This window comes from Erythrolamprus reginae, chromosome 10, assembly GCF_031021105.1.
Source record: "Erythrolamprus reginae isolate rEryReg1 chromosome 10, rEryReg1.hap1, whole genome shotgun sequence".
In the NCBI taxonomy this organism is placed as follows: Eukaryota; Metazoa; Chordata; class Lepidosauria; order Squamata; family Dipsadidae; genus Erythrolamprus; species Erythrolamprus reginae.
The window spans coordinates 12,525,703-12,549,958 of record NC_091959.1 but is presented as its reverse complement, the minus strand read 5'-3'; the positions used below and the strand labels follow the sequence as shown (position 1 = coordinate 12,549,958).

At 42.6% G+C, this 24,256-nt stretch overlaps 1 protein-coding gene across 1 annotated transcript in view; it reads left to right on the top strand.

The window, feature by feature from the left end:
* The window catches only part of CEMIP (cell migration inducing hyaluronidase 1), an 87,885-nt gene that overhangs the window by 2,414 nt on the left and 61,215 nt on the right, over positions 1-24,256 (top strand). The window contains exons 2-8 of the mRNA XM_070762158.1: positions 2,598-2,747; positions 7,235-7,373; positions 10,279-10,515; positions 11,936-12,115; positions 16,944-17,014; positions 20,633-20,728; positions 23,513-23,631. Coding sequence (XP_070618259.1) covers positions 2,598-2,747; positions 7,235-7,373; positions 10,279-10,515; positions 11,936-12,115; positions 16,944-17,014; positions 20,633-20,728; positions 23,513-23,631 — 992 coding nt within the window. The remainder of the gene's footprint in view (positions 1-2,597; positions 2,748-7,234; positions 7,374-10,278; positions 10,516-11,935; positions 12,116-16,943; positions 17,015-20,632; positions 20,729-23,512; positions 23,632-24,256) is intronic.

The following is a 24,256-nucleotide window of genomic DNA, read 5'->3' as shown; positions in this document are numbered from 1 at the left end:
GTAAAAATGGTAAGGGTGGCCGGTCATAAAACACCCTTTTATCAGAAGACAATTAACAGCCTTCTATTTTCTAAGTATGCCTCTGGAATGCCTTCTTAGAGATCTAGTGAACATAGTGGCCAGTCTTCGCTCTTTTGAGCAGGTCAACATGTCCAACTAATGTGGCATTTATCTTCCAAGAGATTTTGACCATCACAGAAATATATAAATTAGGATGAGATAGATTAGAGATTTTTAAAAAACTTCCCCTGGAACTGTTCCGCCATTGCCCACAAATCAGGAATTATTTCCCTCTTTTTAAAATATAATTTATATTGAAGACAAAAACAATTCAGAGATTAGGGAAAAATAAGGAAAATAAGAGTGAATAAGAAAGAAAGAAAGAAAGAAAGAAAGAAAAAAAAAGAAAGGAGGGAAGAAAAAGAAAGAAAGAAAGAAAAGGAAGATGGAAGAAGAAAGAAAGAGAAAGAAAAAAAGAAAAAAGAAAGAAAGGAAGAAAGGAAGGAAGAGAAAGAAAGAAAGAAAGAAAAGGAAGATGGAAGAAGAAAGAGAAAGAAAAAAAGAAAAAAGGAAGGAAGAAAGAAAGAAAGAAAAAGAAAGAAAGAAAGAAAGAAAGAAAGGAGAGAGAGAGAGGAACTTCTGAACTTTTGGACAGCAATTATAATTGCAATTATATTTTACCCTCTCTGAGATTACATCATATTTTCCTTCTTTCCACAAGATAGCCTTTCTAATCCTACAACCCATAATAAACACTAATTTGTTTTCTCTTCCCCCCCCCCCCCTAAAAATTCCATACAGGGTAGGAATTATTTCTCAATATATTGGAACTTGAACAACATGGTATGGATTGCTGCAGTAAACAGCTTTGGCCCTTTAAAAATCAAAGACATTTCTATATGCTTAGCCAGATAGGTTGTTTATTTTAATGCAACCAAGTGTAAAATGGTTATAGTCCAGTCAAGACTTGTCAACTTCCAGGACATCTTGAAATTGTCAGTCTGGATGGAGGGGAAGGTAAAAATAGAAGATAGGAAATGAGCTTCTTCTTCTTCTTTTTAAAGGAATGTTCTCTATGCATGAAATTGATCGTTTTCCACAGATAGCTTTGTTATGCATGCTATATATTGTTCACATGACATTCTTTCAAGTGAGAGCCAGCCATTAGAGTGAGGGAGTTAATAGCAAGAGAAACCACAATTTTTTTTTTCCATCAACAATTTTGTACCATAGAGGGAATGTTGGCGGGTGCAGCTTTTTTATCCCCAAGTAATAAGCTAGGATATTTGTAGAAATATCATCTCCTTCTCCAGACACAATTAAAGAAAGAGTACATTTTGGTGACTTCTGGTCACTGCGAGTGAGAAATTCAGCGAAGTCATGAATAGTGATGGGATGCTGCCCCCACGAAAAGGGGGGGGAGAGTTGATTTATGCCCTATTTATTAAATATTTAATGGTATTTTTTATCGTCCTTCCTTCTCTAATACCTTAGTATGATCCTTAATAACTTTTAAAATAGGAAATAATTCAATAGTATGTTTTTACCCATAATCATTTTAATCATTATCGAGAAGAGAACTTTTATAGCAATTCAAGAAAATTGAGCTACTTGCCTAATCTGTTACCATACTGAACCTCCCATCCCACCCTAGGGGAAGGATACTGCAAAATCCCCATTCCCACCCACTCTAGGGGAAGGATACTGCAAAATCTCCATTCCCACCCACTCTAGGGGAAGGATACTGCAAAATCTCCATTCCCACCCACTCTAGGGGAAGGATACTTCAAAATTCCCCATTCCCACCTACTCTAGGGGAAGGATACTGCAAATTTCCCCATTCCCACCCACTCTAGGGGAAGGATACTGCAAAATCCTCATTCCCACCCACTCTAGGGGAAGGATACTGCAAAATCCCCATTCACACCCACTCTCGGGGAAGGATACTGCAAAATTCCCCATTCCCACCCTAGGGGAAGGATACTGCAAAATTCCCCATTCCCACCCACAATAGGAGAAGGATACTGCAAAATCTCCATTCCCACCCACTCTAGGGGAAGGATACTGCAAAATCCTCATTCCCACCCACTCTAGGGGAAGGATACTGCAAAATCTCCATTCCCATCCCACTCTAGGGGAAGGATACTACAAAATTCCCCATTCCCACCCACTCTAGGGGAAGGATACTGCAAAATTCCCCATTCCCACCCTAGGGGAAGGATACTGCAAAATTCTCATTCCCACCCACTCTAGGGGAAGGATACTGCAAACTCCCCATTCCCACCCACTCTAGGGGACGGATACTGCCAAATCTCCATTCCCATCCCACTCTAGGGGAATGGGATTTTGCAATATGCTTCCCCCCAGGGGAGGGGAGAGAATGGGGATTTTGCAGTATCCTTCTCTTCCCTACTCCTGGGGGAAGGATACTGCAAAATCCCCATTCTCTCCCCACTCTGGGGCCAGACAGAGGTTGTATTTGCCGGTTCTCTGAACTACTCAAAGTTTCCACTACCGGTTCTCCAGAACCTTTCAGAACCTGCTGGATTACCCCCCTGGTCCCTGTTCTTTAGAGTTTCCTTTGTGTGTGTCAACAGGAATGGCCCCATCTTGTCCCCATTTGGATCCAGAACTGAAACTCTGGCAGCCAGGACATGACGAAGAAAACCACGTGAACATTAGTCAAGGCCAAAAGCTTCTCTTATCTTCTTCTGCCACTGTACATTCCATTATCATCACAAATGGAGGTAAGGCTGCTTTGATTGAAAGTCATAACATCTGTGCTCTATTGAGAATGTGGGGAGACGTATTCAGTTCCTTGATGAAGACTTTCCCTTAATGAAAATAAGCTTAATATAGGTAGAGGTAGGTACCTCTACCTAAGAACGCCTCTACTTACGAACTTTTCTAGATAAGAACCAGGTGTTCAAGATTTTTTTTGCCTCTTCTCAGGAACCATTTTCCACTTACATACCCGAGCCTCCAAAAATGTAACCGGAAAAGGCAGGGAGAAGCCTCCGTGGGGCCTCTCTAGGAATCTCCTGGGAAGAAACAGGGCCGGAAAAAGTGGGGAGAAGCCTCTGTGGGGCCTCTCTAGGAATCTCCTGGGAGGAAACAAGGCTGGAAAAGGTGGGGAGAAGTCTCCATGGGGCCTCTCTAAGAATCTCCTGGGAAGAAACAGGGCTGGAAAAGGCGGGGAGAAGCCTCCGTGGGGCCTCTCTAGGAATCTCCTGGGAAGAAACAAGGCTGGAAAAGGTGGGGAGAAGTCTCCGTGGGGCCTCTCTAGGAATCTCCTGGGAAGAAACAAGGCTGGAAAATGTGGGGAGAAGCCTCTGTGGGGCCTCTCTAGGAATCTCCTGGGAAGAAACAGGGCCGGAAAATGGCAACCAATGCAGCTCGCGTAAAGATGGAGTGATGCGGGCGTACCTTGGTACACCCGTAATTGCACACGCTGCTGTATTTTGCACCGGCAGAAGTCTCCGAACACTCTTCAAGGGTAGCCCCATGTAGAGCGCATAGTGGTACCTCTACCTAAGAACGCCTCTACTTATGAACGTTTCTAGATAAGAACCAGGTGTTCCAAGATTTTTTTGCCTCTTCTCAAGAACCATTTCCTACTTACAAACCTAACCCTCCAAAACTGTAACTGGAAAAGGCAGGGAGAAGCCTCTGTGGGGCCTCTCTAGGAATCTCCTGGGAGGAAACATGGCCAGAAAAGACTGGATTCAGCTCTGTGGGACCTCTCTAGGAATCTCCTGGGAGGAAATAGGGCTGGAAAAGACAGAGAGAAGCCACTGTGGGGCCTCTCTAGGAATCGCCTGGGGAAACAGGGCCTCCATCCTCCCTGTGGTTTCCCCAGTTGCCAACATTATTTGCTTTTATATTGATTCCTACGGAATAATTGCTTCTTCTTACAAACTTTTCTACTTAAGAACCTGGTCAAGGAATGAATTAAGTTCGTAAGTAGAGGTACCACTGTACTTATTTCTGTATTTGTTACATTTGCCTTGGAACGAAGGCAAAATTCCTTTTTAATTTTCCCTAAAACAAAAAGCACATTCCTTACTCCCAGGATCTCACGCAAGCAAGACTGCGTGCCTCTCTCTGGTATTCTAGTTTGCTTGTGCCAGGTGTAAGTACTACAGCGCTTTCTTGGCTAATGAGTAGATCCTGGACAGACAGTTTCAGTTATTTATACCAAGGGCAGCTTTATATAAACAGCATCACCTAGTAAACATTTTGCTCAACTTCCTCGTATGAAGGTTGGTTGGCCTCTATTTATGAGGAAGCTTTACGTTGGAACACTGCTCCCCACTAAATTAAAAAGACGAAGAGAATTCATGCAATGCAGATACAAATATAGCATTGTCAAGATAAACAGTGTTAAATGTAATATGGATAAAACCAACTTTGGTTAATATCAGGGTAGAAATTCTGGGGGGCATAGATGTCGTCGGCTACCTTGTCTGCAGCAAAGCTTGTTTTGTGGTCTCAGTTGGAAAAACTGCAAATTTTATTATTGTGTTTCCTTTTTCAATGCCCTCCTAACCATTCCCTGAGAATCCATAATTATAGGATGGGTAAAGGCACAGTTTGCTATAAAAAGACACTGTACTGCAGGCTAGTGGTGCCAACAGACCTGGCTTGGCGAAGTTCTTATACCCTATTTGTCTTGTAGAATAGAAGGATGTACAGTGATACATTGTCTTACAAACTTAATTGGTTCCGGGACGAGGTTCTTAAGGTGAAAAGTTTGTAAGACAAAACAATGCTTCCCATAGGAATCAATGGAAAAGCGATTAATGCGTGCAAGCCCAAAATTCACCCCTTTTGCCAGCCGAAGCCCCCGTTTTTGTGCTGCTGGGATTTCCCTGAGGCTCCCCACCATGGGAAACCCCACCTCTGGACTTCTGTGTTTTTGCGATGTTGCAGGGGAATCCTAGGAGGGGAATCCCAGCATCACAAAAACGAGCGCTTTGCTGGTAACTGAAGTCCGGAGGTGGGGTTTTCCAGCGAAGGGAGCATCAATGAAATCGCAGCATCGCAAAAACACCAAAGTCCTCAAAACCCCACCTCTGGACCTCTGTGTTTTTGCGATGCTGCGATTTCACTGAGGCTCCCCTTGCTGGGAAACCCCACCTCTGGACTTCTGTTGCCAGTGAAGTGCCCGTTTCTGCACTGCTGGTATTCCCCTGCTGCATCACAAAAACACAGCAGTCCGGAGGTGGGGTTTCCCATGGAGAGGAGCCTCAGGGGAATCCCAGCAGCGCAAAAACGGGTGCTTCGCTGGCAACGGAAGTCCGGAGGTGGGGCATCCCAGCGGTGGCGGTGGGTTTGTAAGGTGAAAAATAGTTTGTAAGAAGAGGCAAAAAAATCTTAAACCCCAGGTTTGTATCTCAAAAAGTTTGTACGACGAGGCGTTTGTAAAATGAAGTATCCACTTTTAGACCAGAGGTCCCCAACTTGTAGGCTGCAGCCCACTAGTGGGCTGTAAGAGGTTTGCAACCGGGCTGCGGAAACAGCCAGTGAACACACACGTGTATGTGTTTTCACCCACTGCTCACACAAATGAGGATGTTTATGTGTGTGAGCAATGAACAAGGCTGCTTGTGCATTCCGTTTAAATGAGCGTCAAAGATCTTGTTCAAATTGGATGCTTGTTAATGGTTATTTTGCCCCAGCTGTGACTGAGTTATGGTTAATAAAGCATTAACCAAACTCAATTGTGGTCTGAGCTGAAGATAGCCAGGTATTATCCTAGTGTTCTGCAGAAGTGGGAAAATGGGCAAAATAAAACCAGCTTTCATTTGTTATTGTGGTTAAGAAAGTTCCGACCCTTATGCCGAAGTGCTGAACCATAAAGCTCAGATTTCCAACCACTGTGCCTAGGAGGACCTATAAAGATAAATGTGCTTCCAGAGAAACATGGAAAAACACTTGAATTTCACAATTCTGCTCTGTAACGTAGAATTCTGGTTCAATCCACTTAAGTTCACATTTTACCCAATCTGGATGACAGCCTTGCTCCGAAGAAAGAGGCAATCGTGTGGATCAGAAACCAAACCTGACCGTGAATTATCTGTGGGCGATATAGACAATAATCACCAAATAACAGTGCTAACCAAACTGATTTTTCCCCCTTCTGAAAAAGAGAAAGTCTCTCTTTGCAGGGAATTTCTTTAGAGAGAATCCAGAAAAGAAGGGAAAAAAAATTCAGAAAGATTAAAAATATGCATTATAGACCATGTTTGTCATTTGCCTTCCTTCTTTTAAAATGAAAATATAGAAACATTGCACCATAAATTGATGGAATGCAAAACCCATAAAAATTAATCCGTATCTTCTTCAGAAGTATCCAAAATGAACATAACATAATACAGTATATAGAACTAAAGAAAACAAACACACAATTCCACACAGTAGATACAAATTATTATTATTATTATTATTATTATTATTATTATTATTATTATTATTATTATTATTTATTAGATTTGTATGCCGCCCCTCTCCGCAGACTCGGGGCGGCTCACAACATTGACAAAAACAATATATATTGACAAATCTAATAATTAAAATCTAAGATAACAATTACACATTTAAAAATCTAAAAGCAAGGAACCCCAATATAAAAAACATACATACAATCATATCATGCACTAGAACTACATCAGCAGGGGGAGATGTCTCAGTTCCCCCATGCTTGACGACAGAGGTGGGTTTTAAGGAGTTTACGAAAGGCAAGGAGGGTGGGGGCAATTCTAATCTCCGGGGGGAATTGGTTCCAGAGGGCCGGGGCCGCCACAGAGAAGGCTCTTCCCCTGGGCCCCGCCAAACGACATTGTTTTGTTGACGGGAAATACCTAATATTAGGTCATTTGATAGTGATAGGCAACAATATGGTTGACAAATTAAGTCTTCTGTATAACAAATAAATATATGTATGTAGCGAAAGAAAATATTAACTGAAGATAAGCAAAACACTATCTATGTACCTATATAGAATGCCGTGGAAACTGAATACGTTTTATACGTTGTTTAAGTTTATATGATCATTTGTTTGTCTATCTTGGTTTTTTTTATATGTAAAAACTTAATAAAGATTATTTTTAAAAAGGAAAAAAAAGAGAGGCACAGCTGAGAATTCCAAGCATGGATAACATAGAAGGAAAATCTTAACTTTATGGTTTTAAATCAACCAACTTAAATACCCCTTTTGCTTCTCCTCTGTTAGGAAAACTAGTGATTAAAGATAACACAGCCCCCATTGTTTTGCGCACTCGCCATATACGGATAGAAAATGATGGAGAGCTACACATTGGGAGTGAGAACTGCCCTTTCCGGAGCAGCCTGACAATCATCTTATATGGACGGTATGTAATTAAACCGACCTCATCCATAATTTTGAAGATTAGCCCCACAAGGATTTTTATTTTCTGGATGGATGGATGGAGGAGCAGAGATCTGGTACATTAGGCACCAGAATTACTACATTCCACTGGGAAGAAGGATGCTTATGGGGGGATACTTAATTTCACAGACGTAACCCCAAGTCCAAAGTTGGACCTTACGGAAATATACTGAAACTTCAGATCGTGCAGAATGCGGCCGCGAGAGCTATCGTGGGGCTGTCTAGATTCACCCACGTTTTTACAACACTCCATGGCCTGCACTGGCTGCCGATCGGTTTCCGGTCACAATTCAAAGTGTTGGTAATGACCTTTAAAGCCCTTCGTGGCATTAGACCAGAATACCTCCAGAACCGCCTTCTACCGCACGAATCCCAGCGGCCAATAAGGTCCCACAGAGTTGGCCTTCTCCAGGTCCCGTTGACCAAACAATGTCGTTTGGCGGGCCCCAGGGAAAAAGCCTTCTCTGTGGCGGCCCCGGCCTTCTGGAATCAACTCCCCCCGGAGATTAGAACAGCCCCCACCCTCCTTGTCTTTCGCAAGTTACTCAAGACCCACCTATATCACCAGGCATGGGGGAACTAAGACATCTCCCCCAGGCTTTCTTATATTTTGTTTGGTATGTATGTGCTGTATGGTTTTTAATTGTTGGGGTTTTTATATACTTTTTATTATTAGATTTGTTCCATTGTTATATTGTTTTTTATTACTGTTGTGAGCCGCCCCGAGTCTTTGGAGAGAGGCGGCATACAAATCTAATAAATAATAATAATAGTAATAATACTGCTCAAAAAAATAAAGGGAATATTAAATACTCAGATAACACATCCTAGATCTGAATAAATGATATATTCTCATTGAATATTTTATTCATTCATAGTTTGCAGAACTATTCCATTTCACAACAGCATGTGAAATTGACTGTCAATCAGTGTCGCTTCCTTAAGTGGACAAGTGTGATTTCACAGAAGTTTGATTTACTCAAAGTTATATTCTGTTTTTAAAGTGTTCCCTTTATTTTTTTGAGCAGTGTAAGTAGAATGACTACAAATTGGAACTGGTACTGCCAAGAATAAAAATGTATTTATTTATTTGATTTCTATGCCACCCTTCTCCTGAGATTTAGGGCGGCTTACAGCAAACATTAATGCAAACATGTTAGAAATCTAAGTTAAAATACAATCTTAAAAACATAATACTTAAAATTAGTCAATCACATTCATTCCATCATGCACTATACACTTAGTCCTTGTCGCGGCTAGATATTAGAAACTCAGTTGCCCCAGGCCTGTTGGCAGAAGTGAATTTTTAGTGCCTTACGGAAGGTGAAGAGAATCGGGGCAGTGCGAATCTCTGGAGGGAGTTCATTCCATAGGGCCGGGGCCACCACAGAGAAGGCTCTTACCCTAAGCCCTGCCAGACAACATTTTCTGGCTGACGGGACCTGGAGAAGGCCAACTCTGTGGGACCTGCCCAGTCGCTGGGATACATGAGGCAGAAGACGGTCCCATAAGTAATCTGGTCCAATGCCGTGCAGGGCTTTATAGGTCATAACCAATACTTTGAAAAACGGGTGGAATTAAAAGTTACTAAGATAAGAGGCAATTGAAATTACCTAGGTTTTCTGGTGGATAGTTTTGGTTTTGTTCTGTCTGGGTCACTCCAGAAGCCAATACCAACCCAAAAAGAGAAGCCAGACACACTGGTAAAAGGCAAAGGCAGTTTTATAAAATTCAAGAAAAACACAGGTAACAGAAAATGTCCTTACAAACAGGAAAATGCTGTATCTTCAGATATATTCACGAAGGCCAAAAGTCCATGCAGCAATATAGAATTCTTGCTGCCAAGCCAAGGCTGTAGATAGCAGACCTATACCTCCCACGGATCTTCCAAAGCTGCTGGGCCACAAGCCAGGAACAGAGACGCCGAGAAACAAGACAGGATAACGCCACGCCAAGCTGATAACACTCCACATGGCTTAAAGGGCTTGCCTGCCTTTTAAACCCTGCTGATGAGGACCACACCCAAAACCAGCTGTTTCTACTTCAATGGTGAAAATATCTCTTTAACTGCTCCTTTCGTTGCTCTGAACGTCGCTGTCTCATGTCAATGACAGCTTGTGCGTCATCACCTAATGACTCCAAGCTACTGGCTGGGGAGAGCCCCCCCTCCCCCCGGGGCTCTCATGCTGTTCTCCTTCATCCCATTCCTGACTTTCCTCTCCCCCGTCCGACTGTTCAGCCCCCTCCTCTTTGCTGTCATCCTCCTCCGGGCATGGAGCCAGCAGAGACACAGCTGGTCCCTGAGCAGCCTCAGGCTGAATCACAACAGGTTTGAGACAGGATATGGGTTAGATGTGACCCTATCATTGCCCGGGCAAAATTCTGTTCTTATATGGTCCTAATCAACTCAAACTTTGAGTTATATTTGGAGGCTTGATTACAAACTTTTGCAATTGTAAAAGTGACTAATGGAGAATCGGAATGAAAATAGTACTTCCAAAGATTCAGGGGTGAGTAAAACAGTCTGGAAGATTTCTTCAGATCTGGATTGCTTGACTAAGATCTGTTTGAATCTTTTTGAGATTTACTAGCTAATCTAATGGAATTTCAATTTTTCTTTGTGCCCCTTCCTGTTGCAGTATAATACATGGCTGTCCTTTCTGATTTTTCTGGTTTTATTTCTCTGCTGCTTTCAGAAAACGTTTATTCATTAGTGAATCCATCCTTTATTTGATGATTTCAACTGACGGCTTGATAATACATTTGGTTTGTTTATTACTATTATTATTATTTTGGGCACTTCGCCTATGGCTGTGCAGCAATTCCCAAAGGCGAGAAATAAAATGCTATTCAAATTCACCCCATAGGGCTGATGATGGCAGCCAGGCTGATAGTTACTTTGGGCGAAAGTTCATTGGCGTCTTTAACGGCGGGACTCTTGAAGTTCACGGCGAGCGGAAGCTGTCCTGGACTTTCTTAAACAAGACTCTGAATCCAGGGGGATTGGAAGAAGGAGGCTACTACTTTGAACGAAGCTGGGGGCATCGTGGGATCATCGTCCATGTCATTGACCCCAAGACTGGAGCGGTCATCCATTCTGATCGGTGAGTCTTAAGAGCTCAAACTCTTTCCCTATTTCAGCCAATGTTTTTCTCTTTTCTTCTTTATATTGTTTTCCCAAGGTCCCAAAACAAGTTCTCAGCCCCTCTGATCTCACTGGCCAAACAGAATTGCAAAAACACCATTAATACGTTGTACTATACTAGTGCCACACTAATACTACTATTACTAATAATAATTTATTAGATTTATATGCCACCCCTCTCCAAAGACTCGGGGCGGCTCACAACATAACAGCAATTTATTTATTTATTTATTTATTTATTTATTTATTTATTTGTTTGTTTGTTTGTTTGTTTGTTTGTTTGTTTGTTTATTTATTTATATTTGATTTCATTTGATTTGATTTGATTTCATTTGAGTTGATTTGAGTTGAGTTGAGTTGAGTTGAGTTGAGTTGATTTGATTTGTATGCCACCCCTCTCCGTAGACTTGGGCCGTCTAATAACAATAATAAAACAGCATATGACAAATCTAATATTTAAAATAACTAAAAACACTTATTAAAAATCAAACATACACACAAACATACCATGCATAAATTGTATAGGCCTGGTGGGAAAGGAATATCTCAATTCCCCCATGCCTGACAACAGAGGTGGGTTTTAAGGAGCTTACGAAAGGCGAGGAGGGTGGGGGCAATTCTGATCTCTGGGGGGAGCTGGTTCCAGAGGGTCGGGGCCGCCACAGAGAAGGCTCTTCCCCTGGGTCCCGCCAAATGACATTGTTTAGTCGATGGGACCCGGAGAAGGCCAACTCTGTGGGACCTAACCGGCCGCTGGGATTCGTGCGGCAGAAGGCGGTCTCGTAAGTACACTGGGGAACAGCAATTTCGTTGTCTTAAATCTGTGACCATAGTTACTCAAAGTGCAGAAGCATTGTGTGTACGTGAACTGGTAGTAAAGGATTTTAGAACCAATACAATATAAATACAAATCTAATGTTAAAAACTAATTTAAAACACATTGTTATAATAACTAATTTAAAATACATTGTTATAATAACTTATCTGTTACACAATCATACACACTTAGTCTGACTGAAAAAAGAGGGGAGATTAATCCCCCCATGTCTGACGGCGGTCTTCAATATTTTATGGAAGGCGAGGAGAGCAGGGGCAGTTCAAATCTCCAGGGGGAGTTGATTCCAGAGGGCCGGGGCCACCACAGAGAAGGCTCTTCCCCTGGGTCCTGCCAGATGGCATTGTTTTGTCGACGGGACTCTGTGGGACCTAATCGGCCGCTGGGATTTGTGCGGCAGAAGGTGGTCTCGTAGGTACACTGGAGAACAGCAATTCATTGTCTTAAATCTCTGACCGTGGTTAGTCAATGTGCAGAATGCACGGATTAACATGGCAAATGCAGATGTTTCTACTTCTCACATGTCCCTTCTGTGTTTGCTCAGATTCGACACCTACAAACTCAAAAGCGAAAGCCTCCGCTTGGTGCAATATTTGAATGCTGTGGAGGATGGCATGATCTTGTCGGTCGCGGTCAATGACGAAGGCTCCAAGAATCTGGATGACTTGGCCAGGAAAGCAATGACCAAAGTGGGCAGCAAGCGTTTCCTCCACCTTGGCTTTAGGTAAGAGCCTGCCCTGCCAGGGTTACAACACAGAGTCCTTCTTGTGCTTTTCCTGAATCTAAAATAATTCCACTTCCCCCTCTGCCCAGAGAGGACAAACATCCCTCGCAGTGATTTTCCCTCCTCTCCTCTCCCTTTTTATCTGAAAGCGTTCAGAGGCCAAGGACACTGCTTGAGATGGATTCAGTCCATACGTTGGGTTGAAGGAATGCTTCAAAATTGAATCAACCAGTGCAAATTGGACTAATGACCTCTATTTGGAGATAGAAACATAGAAACATAGAAGACTGATGGCAGAAAAAGACCCCATGGTCCATCTAGTCTGCCCTTATACTATTTCCTGTATTTTATCTTACAATGGATATATGTTTATCCCAGGCATGTTTAAATTCAGTTACTGTGGATTTACCAACCACGTCTGCTGGAAGTTTGTTCCAAGGATCTACTACTCTTTCCGTGAAATAATATTTTCTCACGTTGCTTTTGATCTTTCCCCCAACTAACTTCAGATTGTGTCCCCTTGTTCTTGTGTTCACTTTCCTATTAAAAACACTTCCCTCCTGGACCTTATTTAACCTTTTAACATATTTAAATGTTTCGATCATGTCCCCCCCTTTCCCTTCTGTCCTCCAGACTATACAGATTGAGTTCATGAAGTCTTTCCTGATACGTTTTATGCTTAAGACCTTCCACCATTCTTGTAGCCCGTCTTTGGACCCGTTCAATTTTGTCAATATCTTTTTGTAGGTGAGGTCTCCAGAACTGAACACAGTATTCCAAGTGTGGTCTCACCAGCGCTCTATATAAGGGGATCACAATCTCCCTCTTCCTGCTTGTTATAGCTCTAGCTATGCAGCCAAGCATCCTACTTGCTTTCCCTACCGCCCGACCACACTGCTCACCCATTTTGAGACTGTCAGAAATCACTACCCCTAAATCCTTCTCTTCTGAGGTTTTTGCTAACATAGAACTGCCAATGCAATACTCAGATATAGAGTAGGAATACTGCATGCAGAAGGTCCCTGGATTAGTCCCGTCCTTGGCTATTTCCACAGAAGGCTCTAAAAATCTTCCAAGATCTTGTAGAACAGTTGTGGGAGTTCTACAAGAAAGCATTATCAACGCATCCAATGACTGTCTGCTTTGCCTCCCTAGGAATGCTGCTCTACCTGATGCTATGCAAGATTCTCTTAACTCTAAGCTATGAAGCAGGAAGTTCTGACATAGCCAAGGAAATCACTAACACAGAGCATCATCTCAGTGGTTACAATAGTGTCTTCAAGCTTTACAGGGACATTTTTGGAAATAAACAGAAAATTGAGTGGTTGCATCTCATTGTTTCTTTTGGAAACCTGCCCACTTGTCCAAAATGAGGATACAGTAGGAGTTCTACTGGAGTAGAAGCTTAATAAAGGGTGCCACTTTACCAGTTTCTGCAGTGGTATATGAGAAGACAGAGACTGTCAAATAAGAGGCAGCTGACCCTGCTGAAGGAATGGGACCCAGCCTAATTTCTTGGGTTGTAAAAGCAACAGGAGGAGACGTGTACTTTTAGATTTACAAGATTTGATTCATGTAACTTTATGGTAAAATTGGTTTATAAGGTAGAATTGGTTCATGCCTCCAGCCTGGATTACCTTTTCTGCGTGGCATGTCAAAATCCTATCTAGAAGCAGCCCTGGCTTCACATGGACAGAAGAGGGGGTTTTTTTTGGGGGGGGGGGGGGGTCTCTCCACCTCTCTTCCTACTCAGAATAGCACTCCAACCCCCCCGCTCCTGGGATTTCATTGCTCCGAATTGTTCTAATTAGACCCCCCTCATCTTGGGCAGCCTTCGCAGTTTTTGATTGAAACCAAAAACCGTGATCGTAGAAAATTTGGAGAAAAACGGCGTTCTTAATCCTGTCCAATATCTGTACCTTGAAGACGAGCAATCGAGCAATTCCAGGCAGAGTGACAAGTTCCCCTCTGCCATGCCAATTTGTCAAGTGCGAACATCTTCTTTTGCTTTGGGCCTCTCTCAAAGTTGCTGTAACTCTGGGTAGCTTCCATTGTCCTCTTGCTCTGACTCCAAGTCTTAACCATTGGTGAACCTTTCCTGCCATTGGTGGTTTCAATTAGTGGTTTTTCTCATTGGAAGGAGTTTAGCAAGAGGTTCCCCCAAGGCCCCTTGCCCGTAATTCCAAGCACTTTCGCCCACTTTCTCTCCCCATCAATCCTTCCCTGTTCTCAGTCTCTGTCGTTTTAATTTTATTTCTTTTAAAAGTAACATGTAGTTCTCCCGCCAGATGGAAGACAGCCAGCTGTGTACTTGCTGCCTGCCAGCTGCTTTAACGATTGTCTGTCTTCAGTGTCCAAGGCAGACAGTAAAAATGGGTGGCTTGTGTCAATCATCTGTTTGACTTTATGGTGCATTCGGAGATGCAGCTATAAATAGAAGGACCTTTGGCCAACTTTGCTTGACCTAGAGATGAAAAAGGAGTGTGTAGACTGCGGTAGATATAAAGGGAGGTGAAACTTCTCTGCGTCAGACATTGATCCCATAATGAAGGGATCAAGGACATAAGAAGAGTCATGTTGAATCAGGCCAAAACCCATCAAGTCCAGCATTCTGTGTCACACAGTGGCCCACCAACTGTCCACAAGGATCTTGAGCAGAAAGAGGAGGCAAGACCCTCCTTTTCCCTTGATCCCCAACAAATGATACCCAAGGGAATCCTGCCTGCCTCAATCAACATAGAGGCGGCACTTGGACATCCGTTTCAATAACCACCTATGATATACTTGGCATCCATGAATCTGTCTAATTCTGCCTTGAAGCCATCCAGGCTGTCACGACCTCTTCTGGAAGTGAATTCCATAAACCAACGAAGAAATATTTCCCTTTATTTGTCCTCACTTTCTTACCTATGAGCTTTAGGGAGTGTCCCCTCTTCCTAGTATTGTGTGATAGAGAAAAGAATTTTTCTCTATCCACCTTTTCTATCCCATGCATGATTTTATACACTTCGATCAAGTCAGCTAGGCTGTTTGCACCTCTGTCTGAATCCAGTTCAAATGTTAGATGGGAAAGATCAGGGCCACATATGACATTTTAATTAAAGTGATTTATTGCTTGGCATCCCGATGCATTGGAATCTATACAACTAAAGGTTAGCATTATCCTGGCATAGAATCAGATTAACAGAATTCAATAGGAGAGCCTTCTCTGTGGAGGCCCCGGCCCTCTGGAACCAACTCCCCCCAGAGATTAGAATTGCCCCCACCCTCCTCGCCTTTCGTAAGCTTCTTAAAACTCACCTCTGCCATCAAGCATGGGGGAATTGAGATTCTTTCCCCCTTAGGCCTTTACAATTTATGCATGGTATGTTTTGTATGTATGTTTGGTTTCATAATAAGGGTTTTTAATTGTTTTACTATTGGATTGTCACATGTTGTTTTATCACTGTTGTTAGCCACCCCGAGTCCACGGAGAGGGGTGGCATACAAATCCAATAAATAAATGAATGAATGAATGAATGAATGAATGAATGAATGAATGAATGAGTAGCCAATTTGGAGTCAAGAATGCAGCTAATGGAATCTAGCACCATTCTAACCACACAGAGAAGCAAATTTAAATACGGCAATGATGGAATGTTCTGTAGACATTATGCTCAATAATGCGTCCCTTTTAGTCTGATTTCTTAAACTTTTGAATCCCATTTAGAATCCTGTGGGCTTTGTTGAATTTCCCACCAGGCCCTTCTCATTTGGTAGTGGCCAATGTCATTAATTCATGAAGTTATTGCTTGGAACAGCAGGGCAAACTCTGGCAGGACAGAGAATTTTCAGTTCTTCTTGTTTATGTCTGGTTATCCCCCCCCCCAATCTGTGTCCTCTTGCTTCAAGTTCTTAGTGGCCTCTGCAAATGTCTGGTTTGAAAATAATATATTAAGAAGGGGGGGAAATACCGCATGCACATATTACTCATCGAGATTTCAGAAGGATCTATAAACACAGCTTGTAACTTTTCAGAGTTCCATGAATTCAAGGCAGACTCATATTTTATTAAAAACACACAGAGAGACATATTTAGTCAATTAATCAATAAAACGAATCTACCTATAAGTTCCCTACAATTGCCCTCTTTGTATTCTGCTTTATTCATTGGCCTAGTCTTGATTCTTCCAGAAAATCAATTAACAGCCAGATATTTTCAGTTCATTGAAAGGCATTTCTAAGAATTCGGCACTTCTAATCTCTGCAAAAGCTAGTTCTTTATAGTTTGATCTCTGATGGGATTCCTCCAAAGAAGTTCTGAGAACTTTCTCATTCATAGCTGGGGCTTTGTCAACTGGGAAACGGTTGCGTTTTAATGATGTAAGGCACGATGGAATCCTTAGAAGTCATAACTCTTTGTTTCAAGCCGAAGGAAATAAATTCATTAAGATAAGCAAAGTTTTTCTGGATTTATAACGGGACTTGGAAATATGTTTGTGTGTCAGTAAGTGCACAGGCACCATTGAGTTTAGCCAGGTTGAAGTTAGCTAGACTTGGGAAGCCCAAAAACACATTGCAACAGAAGGCAGTGGCAAACTACGTCTATCCAGCTGCCAGGAAAACAGCTGGATACAGGCACCAGGAGTCTAGCTTCACTCATGAACTTAAAAAAAAAAAATATCTCAGAGTTTAGTTCGTCTGGGGAGCTGCAAAAAGAGAACAAGACAAGACATATTCCAGAAAGATACTTGTGTTTCTTACAAAGAGGTAAATACCGTGTTTCTGTGTTGTATTTCTTGCAAAAGAATAATGCTAAGTTGTATGGTGGTATTCTTTAATTCCCCAGGCATCCCTGGAGCTTCATTACAGTCAAAGGAAAACCATCAACATCTGTTGAAGATCATGTTGAATATCAAGGTAATCAACAAGACGTGGCCATTAGAATAATGGCAGCGAAATTATATTGAGTGGCATTTTTGCCTAAGGCAGTGATGGCGAACCTATGGCACGGGTGCCACAGGTGGCACGTGGAGCTATATCTGCTGGCATGCGAGTCGTTGCCCTAGCTCAGCTCCAATGTGCATATGTGCCAGCTGATTTTTGGCTCACACAGAGGCTCTGGAGGGCATTTTTGGCTTCCAGAGAGCCTCCAGGAGGATGGGAGAGGATGTTTTTACCCTTCCCCAGCTCCAAGGAAAACTTTGAACCTGGGGAGGGTGAAACATGAGCCTACTGGACCTACCAGAAGTTGGGAAACAGGTTGTTTCCATCCTCCCTGGGCATTGAATTATGAGTGTGGGCACTCGGGCATGCGCGATAGTATGCGTCCATGCTCTTTTGGCACCAGAGGAAAAAGAGGCTCGCCATCACTGGCCTAACACATTGAGTTACTTCACGCATTATTGGAAGCCAGGTCTTACGTTGTCTGGAATGGAGAACCTCCAATGGTTTTCTCCAGCCTTGACGTCTTTTAGATGGATGGGCTTCACTTCTCAAAATTCAGGCTGATCCTTTTAAGAATGAAAGGCTATAGTGTTTTAAACAGAGTCCAAATTCATGAAGGGTTATGTCACCTTATTTCTTGAGCTTAAGAGGGACACCAGCCAAAATCTAGGTTCCTTTCTCTGATTTTGAATCCTATCTGCTGAAGTCTCTCAACCTCTTATGTTCTTCGCTCCCACCTCAATACTGACCAAGGTCTTATGTAAGAGCAAGGGTTTTAACTATGCTTGGGTGACCATCTATAATTCAAACCTACCTAGCCCCAGATTACAGCAGAAAAACTGGATGGGTCAACTAATTTCAAACTTTGCATTGAAATCCTGATTTATCTGCAGTTCATGAGACTTTGTGGACAGGTTAGGATTCAACCAGAAAGTGAGAGCGGAGTTTAGGTAAAGAAATGGTGCTATTTGTGGTAAATTCTAAGCTTGCCCATTTATGCTGTTGTGTTTGTTTGCACACCTCAGCTTCTTCAATAGAGTAAATTGAATGGGTAATTTCCTACAAGGTCACAATTCTAGTGGAAAATTGGAGACTAATGGTATGTCTTGCTAGTCTCATTCTGTGGTCTAAACCCTATTTGTAGATGTTTCATTACCCAAACTAGGTAACATCATGAATGCTAGTTTTGCTAGCATCTAGTTTGTAGAGTAGAGTAGAGTAGAGGGGTGGGGTGGGGTAGGGTGGGGTAGAATAGAGTAGAATCGAATTGAATCGAATTGAATAGAATTGAATAGAATTGAATAGAATTCTTTATTGGCCAAGTGTGATTGGACACACAAGAAATTTGTCATAATGAAACATTTGTAAAAAAATAACCAAGTTCAAAGAAATAAAATACAGTGATACCTCATCTTACAAACGCCTCATCATACAAACTTTTCGAGATACAAACCCGGGGTTTAAGATTTTTTTGCCTCTTCTTACAAACTATTTTCACCTTACAAACCCACCGCTGCCGCTGGGATGCTCTGCCTCCGGACTTCTGTTGCCAGCAAAGCACCCATTTTTGCACTGCTGGGATTCCCCTGAGGCTCCCCTCCATGGGAAACCCCACCTTTGGACTTCCATGTTTTTGTGATGCTGCAGGGGAATCCCAGCAGGGGAGTCCCAGAAGCGCAAAAACGGGCACTTTGCTGGCAACAGAAGTCCACAGGTGGGGTTTCCCAGCGAGGGGAGCCTCAGTGAAATCACAGCATTGCAAAAACACAGAAGTCCGGAGGTGGGGTTTCCCAAGGAGGGGAGCCTCAGGGCAATCCCAGCAGCGCAAAAATGGGCGCTTCGGCTGGCAAAAGGGGTGAATTTTGGGCTTGCACGCATTAATCGCCTTTCCATTGATTTCTATGGGAAACATTGTTTCGTCTTACAAACTTTTCACCTTAAGAACCTTGTCCCGGAACCAATTAAGTTTGTAAGACAAGGTATCACTGTATAGTGAATAACACATCTAACTTATCGTACTATAAGCGGGGGGGAAAAGGTATTCTAATATAGAGTTAAATTTAACAAGTCTCTAATATATATGTGTATTGTTTCTGTATTGATCTGATCACAGTTAGGTTTTTGCTTTTTGTAGTAGTTAGACTTCTAAGATAAGCGGAGCAATGGTAGCTTCTTGAGTGTTTAATGTTGTATGTCTTTGTTTGCCTTTTTTAAAAAAACAATAAAAAATATATTGGGAAAAAAAAAAACCAAGTTCAGAGAGCACCAAAGACCTCACATTTCAACCCTGAACTACAAATATCCTCCTCTATTGGTAACATTCTTATCTCTACATGTTTACTGCTGATATATATGTAGAACTTCTTTAGGTCTTCCAGGACTCCCTTTGTAGGCTGTTCTGCAACCGGGACTTGAGAGAAGTGGGAAAATAAGTAATTTATAATTCCTCCCCCCTTGTCATTCTGCTAAATTTGCAGGCTGGCAGATGATTTTTCTTGATATAAACAATTGCCTCCCAGAGGCGGAGTAAAGACGCTGAGACATATATTGTGGATTAAGGGTCATTTATTAATTATCATAAATTTAAATGACTTTAAATAAATTTAAATACGTAACTTTGAATATTTAATTCAAAACAGACTAAGGACCTGCAGAGACAAACTAACGGGGCGGAAATTCCTACCATAACATTCCTTGGCAACATTGGGCAAGAACTCCTTGCTGAACCAGGTGGAGGTACCACCTTCGCCTGGATCAAACCACGCCCCTTCGTCATGTGGGAGGAATTCACCCTCCAATCCCCGGGGGAGATTGGATCCGGTGATTCCCAAGGACATCCTCTCTCCAATCCCCGACGTTGCTCAAACCTCTAGTTCCTGGAGAGAGGCGGTCCATCACCCTTAAAGGGTGCCCGAAAGGAGCATGCGCAGTTGCTTCTAATTGTCCATTTCCGCCCCCAACCTGCCAAACCCAGTGACCAAAGGGAGGCCTATTTAAACAACTAAAAGCACTGCACCCCCTAACCAATCCAGTCCGCACCGTCAGTGTGGAATAGGCGAAAAAACGGCCGCCTCTAAAGGGGAGGCCGCAAAAAATTCCTATTCGGCCCCAAAGGCGACCTCCTTAGGACACACTGTTGATAGCGGAGGGTGGGCAGGTGTTTGTGGGCAAAAGCGGCAATGGAGGTCCCATCCGGATCGCCCTTTAAATAGGGCGAACTGGGACCCAGCAGAGCAAGCCGGCAGCGCGCTCTCATTGGCGCGCTGCCAGAAGCCAAACTTCCGGGTTCCGAATGAACCCGGAAGTGCTGAGCTCTGAAAAGAGCTGGCTCAGCGTCGCCCCCGCCCTGTAGGCAATTTCAGTCGGCGGCTTAAAAACCGCCGGCTGGGCATTTGTGTCAATATCAAGCGCTTGCATTTAAAACTCTGCAGATCCCTTTCATATGTGTGTTCTAGTTCCCCTAAAGAAACATAACCCATGGAACTGTTGACAGCTTCTCCCGTAACTAAATGCAGCTTTGGGGATTGCTAGGAAGTCCTTCTTTCGCTTCCCTTTTGGGTTTTTTAAAAAAAATATATATTTTTTTTGCAGGACGTAAAAGTTCAGCTGTTGCCAAAGTATTCAAATTGTTCCAAGCTGAAAACGGAGAGCATTTCAATGTGTCTTCAACCAGTCAATGGGTTCAAGGTGAGGTTTTGCTACTTTGGAGCATGTTTGCAATGCAGTTCTCGGTGTAGTTGGAAATATTCCTCAGCCCCAACTTCCAAAAAACAACCTAAAGCTGAACTACAACTCCCAACATCCCTCAGCATTGGCCCTGATATACAGTGGTACTTCTACCTAAGAACGCCTCTACTTACAAACCTTTCTAGATAAGAACTGGGTGTTCAAGATTTTTTTGCCTCTTCTCAAGAACCATTTTCCACTTACAAGCCCGAGCCTCTGAAACTGTAACCGAAAAAGGCAGGGAGAAGCCTCCTTGGGGCCTCTCTAGGAATCTCCTGGGAGGAAACAGGGCCAGAAAAGGTGGGGAGAAGCCTCTGTGGGGCCTCTCTAGGAATCTTCTGAGAGGAAACAGGGCCTCTACCCTCCCTGTGGTTTCCCCAATCGCACACATTATTTGCTTTTACATTGATACCTATGGGGAAAATGGTTTCTTCTTACAAACTTTTCTACTTAAGAACCTGGTCGCGGAATGAATTAAGTTCCTAAGTAGATGTATCACTGTATATAGATGCTTAGCAACACAGGGACAATCCCTGAATTTTGACTTTTTGGTCCCAGAGTAGACAGGGGCATTAGAGGCTGTTTTGATGCTGCACAAAGGAACTGATAGCTTTGTTCCAATACAGCCAGGCCAATGATGACCAGCTAGTGACACACTGACCGTTGCCAATAGCAATAACACTTAGACTTACATACCACTTAATAGTGCTTTATTATAGCCCTCTCTAAGCAGTTTACAGAGTCAGCATACTGCCCCCAACAATCAGGGTCCTCATTTTACCGACCTCAAAAGGATGGAAAATTGAGTCAAACATGAGCTTGTCAGGGTTGAACTGTTGGCAGTGGGCAGAGTTAGCCTGCAATGCTGCATTCTAACCTCTGTGCCACGATGGCTCAGCACCCATTTATAGCATCCTGCATAGAGAAAATAATTAAATTAGGAGTTAGATTTAAAGATGCATAATAGCCATTGGCTACAAGGCAAATTATCTCTCCCAGTCTTATACTTAAATTCATTTCTTCCTCAAGATGCTCAGATACACAGATCTCCAAACTCCAGTTTGCTTCTAGTGGCATGACCAGATGGTCTTCTGCAGTCCTTCAGAAACTTGAGATGCTGCTCAAATCTCTCATAAATTGTCCACTTTGGACATACTAACTGAAAGGAAGGACTGGGGGCATAGTTCCCTCTAAGCTGAGCAGTGAGCAATCGCTCACTTAAAAATCATCATCAACTCAGAGTTTTCCAAACCTGCTCAGAAGCCGAGAGGGAAATTTTATTATTATTTCTGTGCCGCCCAGTCCCGAAGGGACTGTCGCTCAGACACTATACTTTTCTGCTCACCCCAAAAAAAATTTAGAGAGAACACTGACTGGGGGTCGGAGAGACATAACAGTGTTCCAATATCTCAGGGGTTGCCACAAAGAAGAGGGAGTTCAACTATGGACAAGAAGCAATGGGTGGAAATTAATCAAGGAGAGAAGCAACGTAGAACTAAGGAGAAATTTCCTGAACAATTAATCAGTGGGATGACTTGCTTTCAGAAGTTGTGAATGCCCCAACACTGGAAGTTTTTAAGCAGATGTTGGATAACCATCTGTCTGAAGTAGTGTAGGGTTTCCTGCCTAAGTGGGGGGTCAGACTAGAAGACCTCCAGGGTCCCTTCCAACTCTGTTGTTGTTGTTTTATTCACAAAAAAACAGTAATACACAGCAAACGAGATATGCTGGATTTCACATCACAATATCACAAGTTGAACACTTCCCAAGCATTATTCAAAGTGTTGGTAATGACCTTTAAAGCCACACATGGCATTGGGCCAGAATACATCCGGAACCACCTTCTACCGCACGAATCCCAGCGGCCGATAAGGTCCCACAGAGTTGGCCTTCTCCGGGTCCCATCGACCAAACAATGTCGTTTGGCGGGCCCCAGGGGAAGAGCCTTCTCTGTGGCGGCCCCGGCCCTCTGGAATCAACTCCCCCCAGAGATAAGAACGGCTTGTCTTTCGCAAATTACTCAAGACCCACCTTTGTCGCCAGGCATGGGGGAGTTAGGATATTCCTTCCCCATGGCCATTACAAGTTATGTATGGTATGTTTGTGTGTATGTTTGGTTTTTATAATAAGGGTTTTTAGTTGTTTTATTAAATTTGATTGTTACATGTTATTTTTTATCATTGTTGTTAGCTGCCCCGAGTCTGCAGAGAGGGGCGGCATACAAATCCAATAAATAATTATTATTATTATTATTATTGTTGTTGTTTTAATTGTTATTACCTTTGTTCATGAGAGCCCTATTTTGTGATCTGTGGAAGCATTTGAAATAAGCATAAATTGAAGAAAACAAGATCATTTATTGGCTAAGACGCTCACCATTAATCTTTATTTAGTTATATTGTCATTAGAATCTGCAATATTATACTTTGAAATCTACAAGTAAACCATAAATGTTCCATTATGGACACATTTATTTTGGTTTTACCACATCTCTTCTCCTCCAGCCTATCCTTCAAAGGCCAAATATGTCTCATGGAAAGATTGATTTTCCCTTTCATCGCTAGCCTGATGTGCTTTTGGACACCTAAGATCTGATGACCTGGAGAATAACACCAGGAGTGGGTAGCTTTGGCTAACATTATTTGGCACCAAGATTTAATGGAGCAGCACATTTTTTCCGGCATTCGTTAAGGCCTGTTGTGTCCAAAATGACCTTAATTTGAGTTCTTTCCTTCCGCCTCCCAGATGTTGAGTGGACCGAGTGGTTTGAGAAGCCAAAAATATCAAAATCCAAAGATGGAGAGAGGCTCTCAGACCTAAGAGCTGCTCACCCAGAAATCTGCGATCATCCTGTGGATCTCCAGGTATGTCCTATGGAGTAATCATCCTCTATCACAGGGGCCTTCAAACTTGGCAAAAACTTGTGGACTTCAACTCCCAGAATTCCCCAGGCAGCCATATTGAAATTGAAGTCCACAAGTCTTGAACAGCTTGTCTACAGAAGTTGTGAATGCTCCAATGGTGTAAGTTTTTAAGAAGATGTTGGATAACCATTTGTCTGAAGAAGTGTAGGGTTTCCTGCCCAAGCAGGGGTTGGACTAGAAGACCTCCAAGGTCCCTTCCAACTCTGTTGCTATTATTATTATTATTATTATTATTATTATTATTATTATTATTATTATCTTAAAGTTGCCAGGTTTACCTTAAAGTTATTCTAACATTATACCCGTTTTCTCTCTGTATTGCAATTTGGTCCTCTCTGTATTGAAATTGATGGAAGCTTTGTTGTTGTATTGCTGAGTATTGTATTGGCAGTTCTGTGTTAGCAAAAACTTCAGAAGAAAAGGATTTAGGGGTAGTGATTTCTGACAGTCTCAAAATGGGTGAACAGTGCAGTCAGGCGGTAGGGAAAGCAAGTAGGATGCTTGGCTGCATAGCTAGAGGTATAACAAGCAGGAAGAGGGAGATTGTGATCCCCTTATATAGAGC